This window comes from Corapipo altera, unplaced genomic scaffold (genome assembly GCF_003945725.1).
Source record: "Corapipo altera isolate COAL_440 unplaced genomic scaffold, ASM394572v1 77b, whole genome shotgun sequence".
Taxonomy (NCBI): Eukaryota; Metazoa; Chordata; class Aves; order Passeriformes; family Pipridae; genus Corapipo; species Corapipo altera.
Window position 1 is genome coordinate 3416027 of NW_020884933.1, and position 13987 is coordinate 3430013.

At 55.7% G+C, this 13987-nt stretch overlaps 2 protein-coding genes across 2 annotated transcripts in view; one reads left to right on the top strand and one right to left on the bottom strand.

Moving 5' to 3' along the window:
- The window catches only part of TAF8 (TATA-box binding protein associated factor 8), a 5524-nt gene extending 5257 nt beyond the window's left edge, over window positions 1-267 (bottom strand). The window contains exon 1 of the mRNA XM_027659617.1: window positions 208-267. Within this exon, the coding sequence (XP_027515418.1) occupies window positions 208-267 (60 nt within the window). The remainder of the gene's footprint in view (window positions 1-207) is intronic.
- Window positions 268-1011: 744 nt separating this feature from the next.
- Window positions 1012-13987, top strand: part of CCND3 (cyclin D3) — a 35865-nt gene continuing 22889 nt past the window's right edge. The window contains exon 1 of the mRNA XM_027659619.1: window positions 1012-1578. The gene's annotated coding sequence lies outside the window, so the exon portion shown is untranslated. The remainder of the gene's footprint in view (window positions 1579-13987) is intronic.

Here is a 13987-nt window from a genome sequence, read left to right on the forward strand (position 1 = left end):
ACCCGCCGCACGCGTCAATCAAACTCCGCCCCCCTCCGGGCCCTTCAGCCAATCAGCGCCTCCCTCCCTCGGGCCATCGCCCCCGCTCCCCGCGGCCGGGCCTGGGCCTGCCCCCTGCCCCGGGGGCACCGGGCACTGCCGCCCCGCCCGACCCCGCCGCCGGCCCCGCCACTGCGGCCCCGAGCCCCGGGGACGAGCCGCCCTCACCGTGCCGGAGCCGCCGGACGCCGCGTCGGCCATCTTGGAGCCATGTGGAGCTGTGCGCATGCGCCAGGGGCGGTGCGAGGACAGTCGGGCGCGCGGGGCATTGTGGGAGTTGTAGTTCGGGCAGGGAGGGAGCACGTGGGCGGCGGCAACAGCTGGATCCACCGGCACACCTGGATGTCACACACACACCCCTGGATCCCACCTGCACATCTGGATCCCACACACACACCCCTGGATCCCTGCACACCTGGATGTCACCCACACACCCCTGGATCCCACCTGCACATCTGGATCCCACACACACACCCCTGGATCCCTGCACACCTGGATGTCACACACACACACACCTGGATCCCACCTGCACATCTGGATCCCCTCATCCAGTCCAACTCCCCTGCCAAGGCAGGGTCACCTGGAGCAGGTGACACAGGGATGTGTCCAGGTGGGGTTTATAATGATGATAATTGGGTGTTATAATGTCCAGGTGGGATTTATTGTGTCCAGGTGAGGTTTATAATGAAGACAGTTCAGCTCTAGGGTACGGGGACCTCGAGTTTTTTTCCAAGTCAGCAATGTCTGCACAAACACTCCTTCTGTCCCTCTGCCCCATCGACATCCTGATTTACTGCGTCCCTAAGGCTTGTTAATTCCGGGATGTCCTGGAGCCAGGGATGGAACTGCTGCTTGTGCCTCTGAGCAGCTCTCCCTTCCTGCTGGTTAGGCTTGAAAGCACACAAGTTCTTTCACCAAAGAACATCCTGACTTGAGCCAATCCTGTCATATTCCACGTCGTGCAGCAAGCCCAGCCCCTGCCTCTGCAGGGTGACCGGGAACACAAACCTCCTGCCCCGGCATCACGATCCCACTCGGAAATGATTTACTAAACCCCCCTTTGGAAGCCCCAGGAGCCCTGTAACCATGGGAGCAGCAAGGGTTTCCTGTTGTAAGTACTGTGTGTTCTGAGCTGCTCCTCGGTGTGACCGCCTCGTGTACTCACGCGTCTGTGATCAAAGCTTTGCTCTCACCAAAGTGTTTCACAAAGACAGCACAGGAAACCCCCAGCTCCCACCCCTCGCTTCCTGTTTTAGCACATGTGTGGGAGAGCAAGAACAGTGTGAGAACCAATTGCTGCCCGTGAGAGGGAGAAGGGAAAAAAGTGATGTAAACAACAGCTGCCACGCTGGGAATTAAAGGTCCTGAGTGCACTGGGGCTGGGTGGCAGCACAGCTCCCACAGGCTGCTGGTCCTCACCTGCAGGAGCACCAAAATCCCCGCAAAGACAGGGAGAGGAGGAGGCAGAGGAAGGGGGAGGTTGGATCATTCCAGGTGAATGCACCTGCTGGAACAAAGCAAACTTCTTGATCACCAAAGGTAGGAGGCAAAGTTGTTTCAGGGGCTGCCAATGTGCTGAGGAGGGAAATCTGCCTTCTGGGTTCAGGGATGACAGAGCTGTGGGCAGGGCTGGGGGGCAGGATTGTGCCAGGGATGTTCAAAATTCCCTGGAATGGCTGGGGGGGGCGAGTCTGGAGGTCTGGCTGTGATGTTCTCTGTGTTCTGCCAGGCTGTGATGCCACCCTGTCCCCTCAGCAGGGAGGGGTTTGTGTGCCAGGGCTGGGGGTGCAGGGGCAGCCCAGCGTGGGCTGAGGGGATGGAGAGCTGAGTTTGGAGGTAGGAACACACGATCCCAGACTGGTTTGGGCGGGAAGAGACCTTGAAGATATCCAGTGCCACCCTCTGCCACGGGCAGGGACACCTTCCACTAGCCCAGGTTGCTCCAAGCCCTGTCCAACCTGGCCTTGGACACTTCCAGGGATGGGACACCTGTGCTGAGACACTGAGCCCTCCAGCTGAGGAACTTGAGGTGCTTTCAGAGCTGATAAAAGGCAGCAGCTGACATTGAAATACTGCTGTTGGTGGCTCAGTGCCCTTGGAAAGCTCCCCCAGAGCAGTGCTGTCCGTGTGGGATCAGCACAAGCAGGGTTCCCCCAGCCCTACAGTGATGGTACAACATCCCTGGTGTGGGTGTGTCGTTCTTCCCTCGTGCACAGCTCTCCTCTGACTGATGGGGTGGGAAGAGAAAACATCCATAGAGGTCCAGTGACGGTGATTGAAGGGTTTGAACCTGTCTCTCAAGGGCTGTGAAATCAGTCAGCTGGCAGCAAAATGAAAAATGCAGGGTGGGGACAGTCTGTGTACCTTCCCATGAGGTGTTTTCCCAAAGACTGGAACCTTTCCCCTTGTTTCCCATTTTAGCAACAATAAACCCCCATTGACATTGGTGTCAAACTGAGAAAGGGAAAAGTTTGTGTGGTTTAACCCAGAATTACAGGCAGATGATCTAAAAGGAGAGGCAGGAGTTGGGATTCCCAGGTGCTCTGGCACTGAGCAGTCGGGTGACCCCAGACAGGGGTTGAGACCTTGTTGAGATAGAGCTGAACAGTTGTTTTTGTACATACAGTCCTGGGGGGAGCTGTGACACTGCTGGAAATTCATCTTTTAAAAGAGTATGATGGGAACTGATGACTTTTTGGGTTGGGAGAGCCCAAGACTCCGTTATTTTTCAAGCAGGGGAGATGCTCAGCACAGCAGAAGAGCCCACAGAAGGCTGGGGGGGGTGACCCTGATGTTTGAAAATCACAGCTTGGAGAGAGGTGGGTGATTAGATGGGAGTCACTGAGCTCAGTGTACGGGGGGGAAATTTTGCAGCCTGTGTCAGGAGTTTTTCAGAGTAAAGCTTGAAGAGGTTTATTCTCATGTCCCTCTGAACTCCCACTGTGCCCGTGGCTTCCCGAGATGTGCCCTGGCTGGAGCAGTTGGTCCCCGAAGGAGGCAGGTGCCCTCCTGCCCGGGTCTGTCCCAGCCCTGCTGCCACCAGAGGGCACGTGGTGACCACGATGTCCTGGTTTCTGAGCCACCTCATTCGGCAGCCAAAATCACCCGCAGTGAAGTCACGTAGATCCTCCCCCCCTCAGCTGCCACCAAAAGCTCCTCTGAGCCCCCCAAATTCCTTGACTGACCAGATCTGGGGAGGGTTTGTGGTGCAGTTTGATAAGGACAAACACTTGACAGGCAAAGGAAGCTGCTGCTGCTGCTGGGCAAGGAGGGAATAAACTGCTCCTCTGAGAAGGTTTTGGGGTTTTCCCCCTAAGGACATTGGCCTGTGCCTTGCAGGGATGAAAACTCGACCACAGGGAGGTTACAGCCACGTTGGGGCTGCTGGTTCTTGTTATTTCGTTTACAGTTTTGAGGAAGTTTTTATATTTGGGGAATATTGTTTGTTTGTTTATTAGTCCAGAGCAGCAGTGGTGGTGTTGTTGGCAATGCACATGGGGGGTTGTTCAAGGCTCTCTAAGTAAAAGATTTCTTGCTGGGTTTGTTGTTTGGTACAGGAGGCTGATCCAGAAAGGATTTCCCAGTGAGGTGTGGATAAATTCTCTGGATAGTTCTGAGAGCTCCCTTCTGGAATTTAGACTCAATTTCCAAAAGATGCAACAGGGACAGGGAGTGGAGGAGAGTTTCCAGAGTGCAAAACACCTCTCAGGGTGTGAGTTAAGTGTTCCAGGGTGGAATTTTCAGAGTAAAGCTTGGAGAGGTTTAGTCAAACCTCTAAATAACCACAGGGGAGAAGGTGTCTGTGGTGGAGGCTCTTTGATCTCACAGAGACATAACAAGATCCAGGTGCTGGGAGTGCAGAGCAGCACTGTGAGAGCAGGAAATCAGCTGCATCCCTCGCAGGGGAAGGGGATTGGGCTCCTGGAGGGTGCAGCGTGCTCCCAAAATGCCAGGATCCACAGGAAAACTGCCTGTCTTTGGAGAGTGTTGTTGTTTATGGGCAGATAAACTGGACAGGTGTTCCCAGCCAGTCCCAGCTGGGTCCCTTCCCAGCTTGTCCTGGCAGTGTCCGTGCTGGAGTCTGACCCCAGAGGGTCCCTGGCTCAGCTCCCCCCACCCCGTGTCTCCCCCAGCAAGTCTTGCTCCATAAGGATGAGCCTGTAGGAGCAAGGAGGTCCCAGGAGCTCTGTCTGGCCAGGCTGGGATGTCAGAGCATCTTTCCTGCTCCCATCACCCGTCCCTGGGGTGATTGGTGTTTGCTGGGACTTTTATTTCAACATTCAGCTGATGTGCAAACTGTCCCTTCCCACTGCCCCCTGAGTCAGGGCCATATCTAATCCTCCAGGCACGTCACCCCCACTCCAGGCTGGGCAGAGCCTCTGCTGTGGATCTTGCTCAGCTCCTCCTGCCTCTCCAGTGACTCAGGGGATGTTCTGCTCCTCCTGTCCCTCTGCCCCAGCTCTGGGGTCCAAAGGTGATGAAGAGATGGGTTAAAACTGCTTTTGTGCAACTGGTTTTTCACGTGAACTTTGTTTTCTGAGGAAATTCTGAGGTGGTGTTGTGCTGAGAGAACAGGCAGAGGAGCCCTCCAGGTTTAGGGGGTGCTCCCCAGGGCAGATTCCTACAGAAAACACAACTGGTCCTCACATTCCCCCCCATACTGGATGGGATAACGAGGTCTCTGCCTGGTCTCATCTGCAAACTGTCATTGTGACTTCCCATCCTGGCTTTGGGCAAACTGCTGCTGCTTTGGCCTTGCCCCTGGTGCAGTCCCTTGGGATCAGGGATGCTCTGGACCATCATGTCCCCAGCGGTGTCAGGGACAGCTGGTGGCACATTTGGCAGAGCCAGGACTGGCCTGGCCCAGCCTCTCTGCCTTGGGCAGGGGTGATGATGAGCTGGCCCCTTAGGGGATCCTTCAAACAGCTGGAGGGACTCTGGGAGAAGGGACACTGCCTCTGCCTCATCCCTGGCAGGGATTGAACCCTCCTCTTCTCACTCACTGACTGAGCAGGTGCCAGTACAACGTGTTCTCACAGCAAACCCAAATTATCCCTCTTTGTTGACCCCTCTGGCCACACTGGGCATATTTTGCCTGGGGCCATGAGCCCATTCCCCACCTCAGGGGGGGCCTGCCTGTATTTAAATGTCATTTCCAGAGGCTCAGAGGTTCGTGCTGTCAGAGGAAGTGCTGCACACACAGAGGGCACCCTCAGAACACAAATGCCAGTGAAGCCAGGCCAGTGCCTGCTGCTGCACACCCCTCTGGCTCACACCTCGCCAGGTGAAGCCCCCTGTGCTCCCAGAGAGCTCCGTGCTGCGTGTTCCCGTGGGATTGTGCACAGGGAGGTGCTGGTGGCCCCAGGGGGTCACATTTCCACCCCCCCTCGGGGCAGGAGCCTCACACAGGGCACTCCCCACACTGGGGTTTCTCTACTGGCTGTGCCAAACCCCACTGGCACTGCAGGAAACCACAGCCAGGGTGGTGCCTCCTCGGGGCAGGCGTGGGGGAAGGAATCCTGCTGCTCCATGCACAGCCCGGGGATGGGGATGGGGGGGTGGGATGGGCTCTGGGCAGCTCCCACATTCCCCCTGGAGCATCCAGGGCCAGCTGAGTCATTCCTGCAGTGGATCATGGGCTGACCTGGCTCTGCTTCCGAGCAGAAGGATGTGAAGGTTTGGGAAACTCTCCTGGGCTGTGGTGGTGCCCGTGGGTCCTGTCTGAGCATCTCTGAGGGGCAAGGAAGGGTTTGGGTGGGTTTGAGGAGCCTCAGACGTGGACATGGCTGGGAAATCCTCCCAGGTTGGACTCAGGGGGTTTGGGGGATGTGGTGCAAAATTCCTCTGCCACTGGGAACTGAGCAGAGCCTTGGAGGGCCTGGCTCTGCTCGTGGGCTTTGTGTCTGACAGTGACCTTCCCTTGCTGAGGGTGTTCTTACCCACCTTTGAAATGGGATGGGGGGAAACAGTGAAGAACCAGCAGTGGTTTGACTGGAAGAGTTGCAGAGTTGGGCAAATGCTTGGAGTTACAGGAGGGGGTGACAATAACGGGGTTGAGAGGGACAGTTGTCACCTTTTCTTGCCCATTAAATCTGTCATTTTAATCTACTGGTGTTTCTTAGCAAAGCACTTTGAGCAGATGCCTGTATCCACAAATCTGAGCCCAGAGGCTGATGAAAGGCACTTTTTTCTTCCCAGTGGGATCCTGGAAATACAGAAGCAATAGCAATGGATGAAATGTAGGGACTTGTGTGAACCTATTGGACCTTCTCAACAGCTCAAGCTGAGTTTAGAGCTCGGGTTTGGGCCGATTCTTGTTTGATCAAATCAGCTCCTTGTCCCCATTTTCAGATGAAATGAAAATTGTCCCTATCAGGGCAAGAAGCTGATAAAAGATTCTTCCTAAGAACAAAGCCTGAGGTTGATTCATCTGTGCTCAAAAAAAAGATCTTCAGGGAAAGGGGAGGCTTCTTGGGAAAAAAATCCTTAAATAGGCTGTTGGGAGGGTGAGGTTTGTTAAATCACTTGAATAACATTAGTTTTCTTTCAAGGACTTTTTTTTTTTCCTCCCCCCCCTCAAAAAATGGCTTTTTTACAGCCCTCCTTGACTTCAGGAGGAACGCTGTTGCTAAAAACCATTGACCCTTCAAAGAAGGATTCCTTTGCTGGTGTGGAGGTGCATTCAAACTGGAATCAGGTGCTTAAGGATCTTTGTGCAAATGGATGGAGAGACCTGGCTGGGTCTGTACATCCTCCTCCCTGTGCCCACGGAACAATCCCATTGTCCAGGTGGGAGGTGCAGCCACGCTGCTCCAGGAGAAGCCTTGGGCCTTGGAAACACCCTCTCTACCCTCTCCCCTCCTTGAGAGGAAAGGAGGCTCCTGCTCATGTCATGGAATAAGCCTGAGCTGGGAAAACTTCTCCAGAGGGCTGTTGCCAACCCAAAGGCAGTGGGTCTGTGGAGGTCCTGAATCAGCCAGAGGGAACCCAGAGCTGAATCCCCCCAGAGCTCTGCAGCCCTCGGGGGGTTCTGACACCCCTCCACCCCAGCCTGGCAGGGCAGTTTGGTCTCTGGGGACTGCAGGAGCAGCAGTGAGACACAAGGGGTGAGGCAGAGATAGGGGGTGGCAGCAGCTGTTCAGGATGTGCCGCTGATTCCGTGACATCTCCCGCCCTTTTTGGACATGGAGAGTTTGGAGCAAGGCAGAGAGAAAGGAGGAGCAGCCCCTGATAAAGGTCCCCAGGGGTGTCCCCTGTGCCCCACAGCCCCAGGGAGCTGCCCCAGCTGGGAGGCCACGATAGGTGCTGTGTGTTCACCTCCCTGCCCGGGCACAGGGACAGAGATCAGCCCCTTCCTCCCTCACGGCTCCGTCTCCTCCTCTCTCTGTCTGAAGGTTTCTCCAAAACCTCCCTTAACTTTCCCTGGCAGAGTTTCTGCCTTGGCTGCACTCGCTGCCCCTCTTGTGCAATTCCCTGGGGAGTGGCCTTGGTCCCTCTGAGGGTCCCACCTGGTGATGGTGGGCTGGGAAATCCCCGATTCCTCCGTCCCAGGAAAGGCAGTTTTGAAGAGATGGAAAAAAACTGAGCGAAGACAACGTTTGTGGCTACAAACTGTTGGTGCTGGATCACATCCCTGGGCAAAGCTTCCCTCTGTGTCACTTGGGTTTGGTGTGAGGAATTCCTCCGAGCCAAGGGGATTCTGGGGTCACCCCAAGAACTGATCTGAGCGAGTTTTCTGTGGCTGTGGAACTGTCCAGTTTGGCTGGAGGGAAGGAAATGTCTGAGATGGAGGGGACAAGGCTGATACTGGCCCGTGGAGATGGGGAAGAGCAGGGCTGTGCTGGGAAAGGCTCCTGGGGCAAAGGAGAGCTGAGCTCTGCCCACCCTTCTCAGGGAGGGTTGTGTTTGTGCGGGGGGCACGTGGAGCCTGGCAGAGCAGCCACTTCCTCAGCCTCACCAGCAGCAGGGTCTGTTCTGGGGTAAAAAGGCTCTGAAGGGCTGATGAACCGAGTTCCCACGGGGGGCACAGGCCACGCTCCACGTGCACACAACTGTCACCACGGGGGCACCTCGCTGGGTTTGCCCTTTGTCTGTGAGGAGGGGAGGCCCCACATCTGGCTGTGGCGGTTGAACAGGCTCGATTTAATCACAGCCCCAGGGAGAGGAGGGCAGAGGGCTCAGGAGGGAGCACAGGGCACCTGCTCCCCAGGCAGCACCACCCAGCCCAGGGGGAAGGGAAGTGCCCGGATCCTGCCTGGGGAAGGACAGTGGGATGGTTGGGACCTTGTGCCCAGCTCTTCTGCAGTGGTAGGGACGTGGCAAAGGGGCCAGGCCTGGCAGGGAGGGTTTGGGCAGCTCCCTTGTGTGGCTTCCAGAGGGGCGTTTGCAGGAGGGTGTTGAGAGGTGGGACAAATCCGGGATCCCAGATCCCAGAAAACGTGGAATCTCTTCCCCTGCGAGCAGGCTGTTCCCTGACTGCCTGCTGGGGCAGCAGGAGCAGCTCGTGTGTGGATGGCTGAGCTGGAGCTGTGGCTGCTGCATTTCCCTCTACTCTGCCCCAGTGTCAGGTCTTGAAGGAAATGGGCGAAAAAAGGCTGAAAATTGCCCTGCTTTGGGACATTTTTCCTGCCTATCTTGGATGGCAAAATTGGGACTTCCCAAACTGAAGCCCCCAAGGCCAAATCTTTTTCAGACCCTTCACAAAGAGCCAGGGCTGTGCTGACCCTCTGAGCAGACCCAAGAGGTTGGTTCTCTGGGATGTCCCGTGTGCCAGGGGGATTCCTGAGCATGGATCAGTGGCTTCCCTGGGCTCTGCAGTGCTGCCTGCACCTCTCCAGCCCCAGGCTGGCAGGAGACAGGTATTTGGGTCCCTGGGTCTGTTCCCAGCTGCAGAAGTGACTCTCACTTAGGCTGGGTGGAAAATACCCTGAAAAGAGGTGAAACTTGGCTCTTTGGTGAGGAGCCCCTCGGAATCAGGATTTGGGGGCTGGAACCCAGAACTGGGAAAGCCTTTGCAATCACCAAGAAGGTGGATCTTCCCAGCAGGAGCCAAGTGTTTTGCTGACTGGGTGATGGGGTTTTCCAGCCACTGCTTTTTTCCCCCTCTTTGCTCCTCTTTGGCAGTGGGTGGACACTGAGGCAGCAGCTTTTCCAAACCCCCCCTTTCCTCCATCCCCTCCTCCTCCCAACCCAGTTATTGATGAGATTTGACATGTGATAGGTCCCAAGGCAAAAGCCACATCACAAGAGAACATGAGCAAGAGCTCAGGGAACAAAAAGTCCCCAAAGATCTGAGCAAGGTGAGACAGAGGGATCTGGTGTCAGCCCCTGGCCCGGGTGCAGCTGGAAGGGACCTTCTGGAAAGGGTTAATGCCAGGACCTCTGCGAGGCTCTGGAGCCCTTTGAGCAGCGGTTTTGAAATCTGATTTTCTTTTTTGCAACCAAGTGAGGTTTTTATCAACTTCCTATGTGAGAGCAGAAGTTGGAGCGGGTGCAGGGAGGCTGCTGCAGGAGCCTGCCCTGGCCCCTGCCCCTGGCCCTGCAGTGCAGGAACCTCAGCTTGGGCAAACGGGAGGTTCAGGGCAGGGAACAACCCCAGAGCCCAAATATATGAAGTGTCTTGCTTTATTCTTTGCATCAGAGCCCAGGCCAGCCCTGCTGCCTGTGGAGGTCACTCGCTGGTCTCATCCCACCTGAGTGCAGGGCATCCTTGGGCTGTGCCAAATTCCTTGGCAAAGCAGCAAAGCAACTGTTTGTGCCCCTGCCTGGAATGCCCTGGGGCTGAGACCTGCACTGGTGCCTGAACTCCCAAATCAGACAAGGCTCAGACCAGCTGTGTGCTGGGTTTGCAGCCAAACCCCCCAGTATGAGCACTGAGAGAGGGGAGGAGCAGCATCCCCGTGGAGACACATCCATCCTGCGCTCCTGGTGCTGGGAGGCATTTTGCTGGCACAGGGCTGGCAGTGGAGCTGGGGGGATGTGAGTCTACAAGCTCCAGCCCAGGAGTTCTGTGCAGTTTGTGTTATTCCTTTCCACAGCAGCTGGGGATTTGTCTTCCAAGGGCTTTTCACTTGGAAAAAGCCTGTTCTGAACTCAGGTATTCAGGGGCTGGTGCTTTTCAGGCCAGCTCAGGTTTCCATGTGCACATGTTTTATGGGGGAGCTGGGCCCAGGCAAGCACAGATGGACTCCAGGCTTATGGAAAGTACCTTCCAAACCAGTCCTGGGTGAATTTCCAGCCTGAGCCAGGAAATAAATAAATAAAGTGGGAGGTTTGCCCTTTTCTTTGGCTGATGTATTTAACTGCATTGACAGGCAGAGCCCAGGTCAGCCTCCCCACTGGAAATACCCCAGAAAGTCTCAGATTTTCAGAGATTTCCCCAAATTCTTCATCCGGGGAGATAATGGTTTTTATCTTTAGCTCAGCAGTTTTCTGTCCTCCTGCACAGGAGGGAGCCAGGCCACCCCTCCAGCCTGCTGAGGTACATATGTGTAGGTCACTTATCCCGAATTGTGTGGCTTGGCCAATGCAGGGAATGACAAAATCCCAATATTTGGGATGCTCCAAATCCCGAGTGCCATCAGAGCGAGCCCAGGGTTCAGCAGAGGGGATGCTCAGCCCTTGCATCCCAGTGACATGCAAACAGCTGATGGGGTGTGAGAGCAGCAGGGACAGCACCAGGGTGGGGAAAATCTGACGTGATTCTGGCTGGGACAGCGTGTGGGGAAACTGCTGCCCAGAGCTGCTGTGTAACACTCCTGCACTGCCTCTCTTCAAAGGCCTTGTGCCGCGTTCTTCTGCCTCACTTTCAGTTGGTTTTCAACTCTGATGCAGCTGTTAAAGCCCTGGGAAAGCTTGCAGGGCTCAGGGTTCAGCCCAGGGTGTGAGCAGAGCTCGGAGGCAGCTCAGGACCCCCGGCAGGATCTCTGCTCTCAGCAGTGGTTTGCAGGTTTAGCTCAAAGCACCCAGACACATCTTCAGCACCTCCTGTGCCTGCAAGGGCCTGGCTGAGCCAGGGCTGCAGGTGTGAGGCTGCCAAGACACGGGGAGGGGAAACTGCTCTGCCTTCAGGGCTGCCCTGCTCTCCTCAGCTGTGCATCCGACCATCAGCCTCTGCAGGTGAGCAGAGATCGTTGCTGAGCATCTATTTTTCTCCTTAACTTTTACCCTGCAGGAAGTAAATAAACACTTATGAATACTTTTAACATGTTTGTCAGGTTAAAATAGGTTTGTTTGAATGGGCTTTGTGCCACACGTGGGGACCAACCTCAGTGGGGGCTGCGGGGGATGACTGGTGGCAAACACCAGCCCCGTCTCTGAACCTTTTCCACCCTGCTGTCTCAGCTCTTGGCACCCAGGAAAGGAGCCCTGCAGCCCTGCCACCAGCAGCCACAGAGTAACCATCCTGCCTGTGGGTGTGGAGGGGGCTGAGGGCTCCCCTGTTTGTGTCACGGAAGGAATCATCCAGGATTTTGGTGGCTATAACTGCAGAACTTAGGGGTTTGGTCTGTCTTGCAGCATTTCCCAACCCCATCTAGTAGGAGAGTCCTGTCAGGATAAATACACAGTCCATGGTTTATAGGTTATTACTAATTAGGGTCATGTGGGTAATCTCCACTAGTTTATGCCTGAAGAAGAGGGATCTGCTCTTTCCCTGGATGTCACGCTGGTCTCCAGAGCTGAGCCAGCTCCTGACCCAAGCAGGAGTTTCCAGGGCACATTGTGAGCCTCTGGTTGGTGTGTTCACAGCAAGAGCTGACACTTGGATGAATGTGTCTCCCCTCTCTCAGACAGATCACAATCTCTGTCCTGAAACAATTCCTGCAGACACTTGGCATCACTTCATACCAACCCAGGAGCAGGGGACAGTGGGACAGAGGAGCTGCCCTGGCAGGGGGCTGAGCAGTCACTCCAGAAGGAGTGCAAATATGAATTCTGGAGGTTATTTCCAGTCCTTTATGTGCTGTAGCAGCCCCAGCAAAGCACTGACACAAGAACAGGCAGATTGGACCCCCTGGGGGAAGGGAGGGGGGGCTGAGCCAACCCATGGGGTGTCCCCTTGAAAACCTGCAGTTCTGTGGCACAGCTGCCTCTGGAAGTGCCCTCAGCTCTTCCCCCCCTTAATCTTCTCTGTGTGCAGGGGTCTGAGCCTGATGATACCTCAGGGCAGCCTCTCCCCCTTGCCCAGGCATGGGAAGGCAGTGCCAGGAGCTCCCAGCAGCTCTATCAGTCCTCAGCCCCACACAGTTGTTTGTCTCATTTCTCTTTTGAGAGCAGCTGGATTCCAAGAAACCCAGGCAGGGAGGCAGGAGCACAAAAGTGCCTTTTGCTTATCTGTGACCTGTTTGGTGGCAGGGAGGCCACAGGGCCCTGATAACCCCCCGGGCTGGGATGCAGGATTAGGCACCGAGGGGCATCTGCAAAGATCTGGGGGCAGCCAGACGTGGCACAGCTTCCCAGGCACTGCTCCCCAAGCAGCACAGCTGCCTTCCCACAAAACTGAGGCTCCTGGGGGAGTTACCTGGGCTCTGGAAGTGTGACCTGAGTCTCTGTGGAGCTGCCTGTTGGTGTGACACTCGTGGGACTGTCACACCAGGGCACCTCCACCTGGTCAGCCAGACTGGGCTGAAGTCAGGGAAAGGATGAAGAGTTTATGGGAGAGGGGGAGGACAGGCACACACAGCTGGCTTGTTTCTTTAGCAAACAGGGCCAGAAGTGCTGAAACATCTCGGGTTCGTCCTGATGGAGAGCAGGAGGATTTTTGTGGGATGGGAGGAATGTTTGCTGCCCAGCTCCAGTCCGGGCTGCGCCGTGGGGAGACCCACTGTGGTGAGCCTGGGCTGGAGCAGCAGACAGGGCACCCCAGGCTGGGTTTGTGTCCTGCAGCCTCAGTCAGAATTCCCCTTCATGGCATCGCAGCCCAATCCTGCTCCTCCACAAAGGACGGGCAGCCCAGCCTGGCCTCGAGGTGAACAACAGGAGAGATCAACTGGGCACGATATAACACAGTTATTCTCAGGTAGAAAAATCAAACCCTTCCCAGCCTCTTTGGAGAAAAACATCCTCTGAAGTATCGTGTTTTGCTGAGGCCTCCCTGTCTCTGGAGCCGTTTCCAGCGGGGCTGTGGTGGGCGGAGGGACAGATCCCCAGTAAGATGCTGGGACCACACCCTGCCAGCCCAGTACCCTGTCCTGGGGTGACTCAGGGCCAGCTGGGGTGTAGCCTCTGATGGTTATCTTCATCTGCCCTTGAGAATATTACTATTTTTCCCCCAGCTTGTTTTCTAGTCCCCCCCAGTGTTTAGGCTCCCGTGGCCCAGCTCTGATTTCCGTTTTAATTAATTGCAGGAGTCTCAGTTTCTGTGTTTCTCATAATAATGAGCATTTCTTTATTCCAGCTCTTGCCTACGCAGCACGAGTGTGTGCTCCCAGCAGGGCTGAACCTCTGGGGCTCAGGAGATGGAGATCTGGGCTGTGCTGCGTGTCAGGGGTTCCTGAGCTGGGGGAGCTTTGTTTGCCAGCACAGTCAGAGCAGCAGATGCTCCCACACAAATATGGTTGTGCTTTACATCGACACAGTTTATTTTACATAGATACTGATTTAAATATAGTTATACTTAAGTGGTTCTGCCACCACAATATCCTTTGTGTGGCGGAAGGCTTTGATCTGGATGGAGCCCACCTGAGCCTGAGACTGAGCTGGCCTAACTCTCTCCTAGGCACAGCTTCTCCTGTGGGCACCCTCTGCAGCCAGGCAGGTCCTGTCCCTGGTCTGGCAGAGTTTATCCCCTCAGGCCGGGGCAGGGACAGTGGGACAGACCCTTTGGCAGCCGTGGGACTTCAGTGGCTTCACCCAGGACAGATTTCAGCCTGTCCCTGCTTCCCTGGGCTCTTGGATCTCAGGCAGATCCTTTGTTTCTGCCTTATCTAGCAAGGTTGGCACCTCCTGA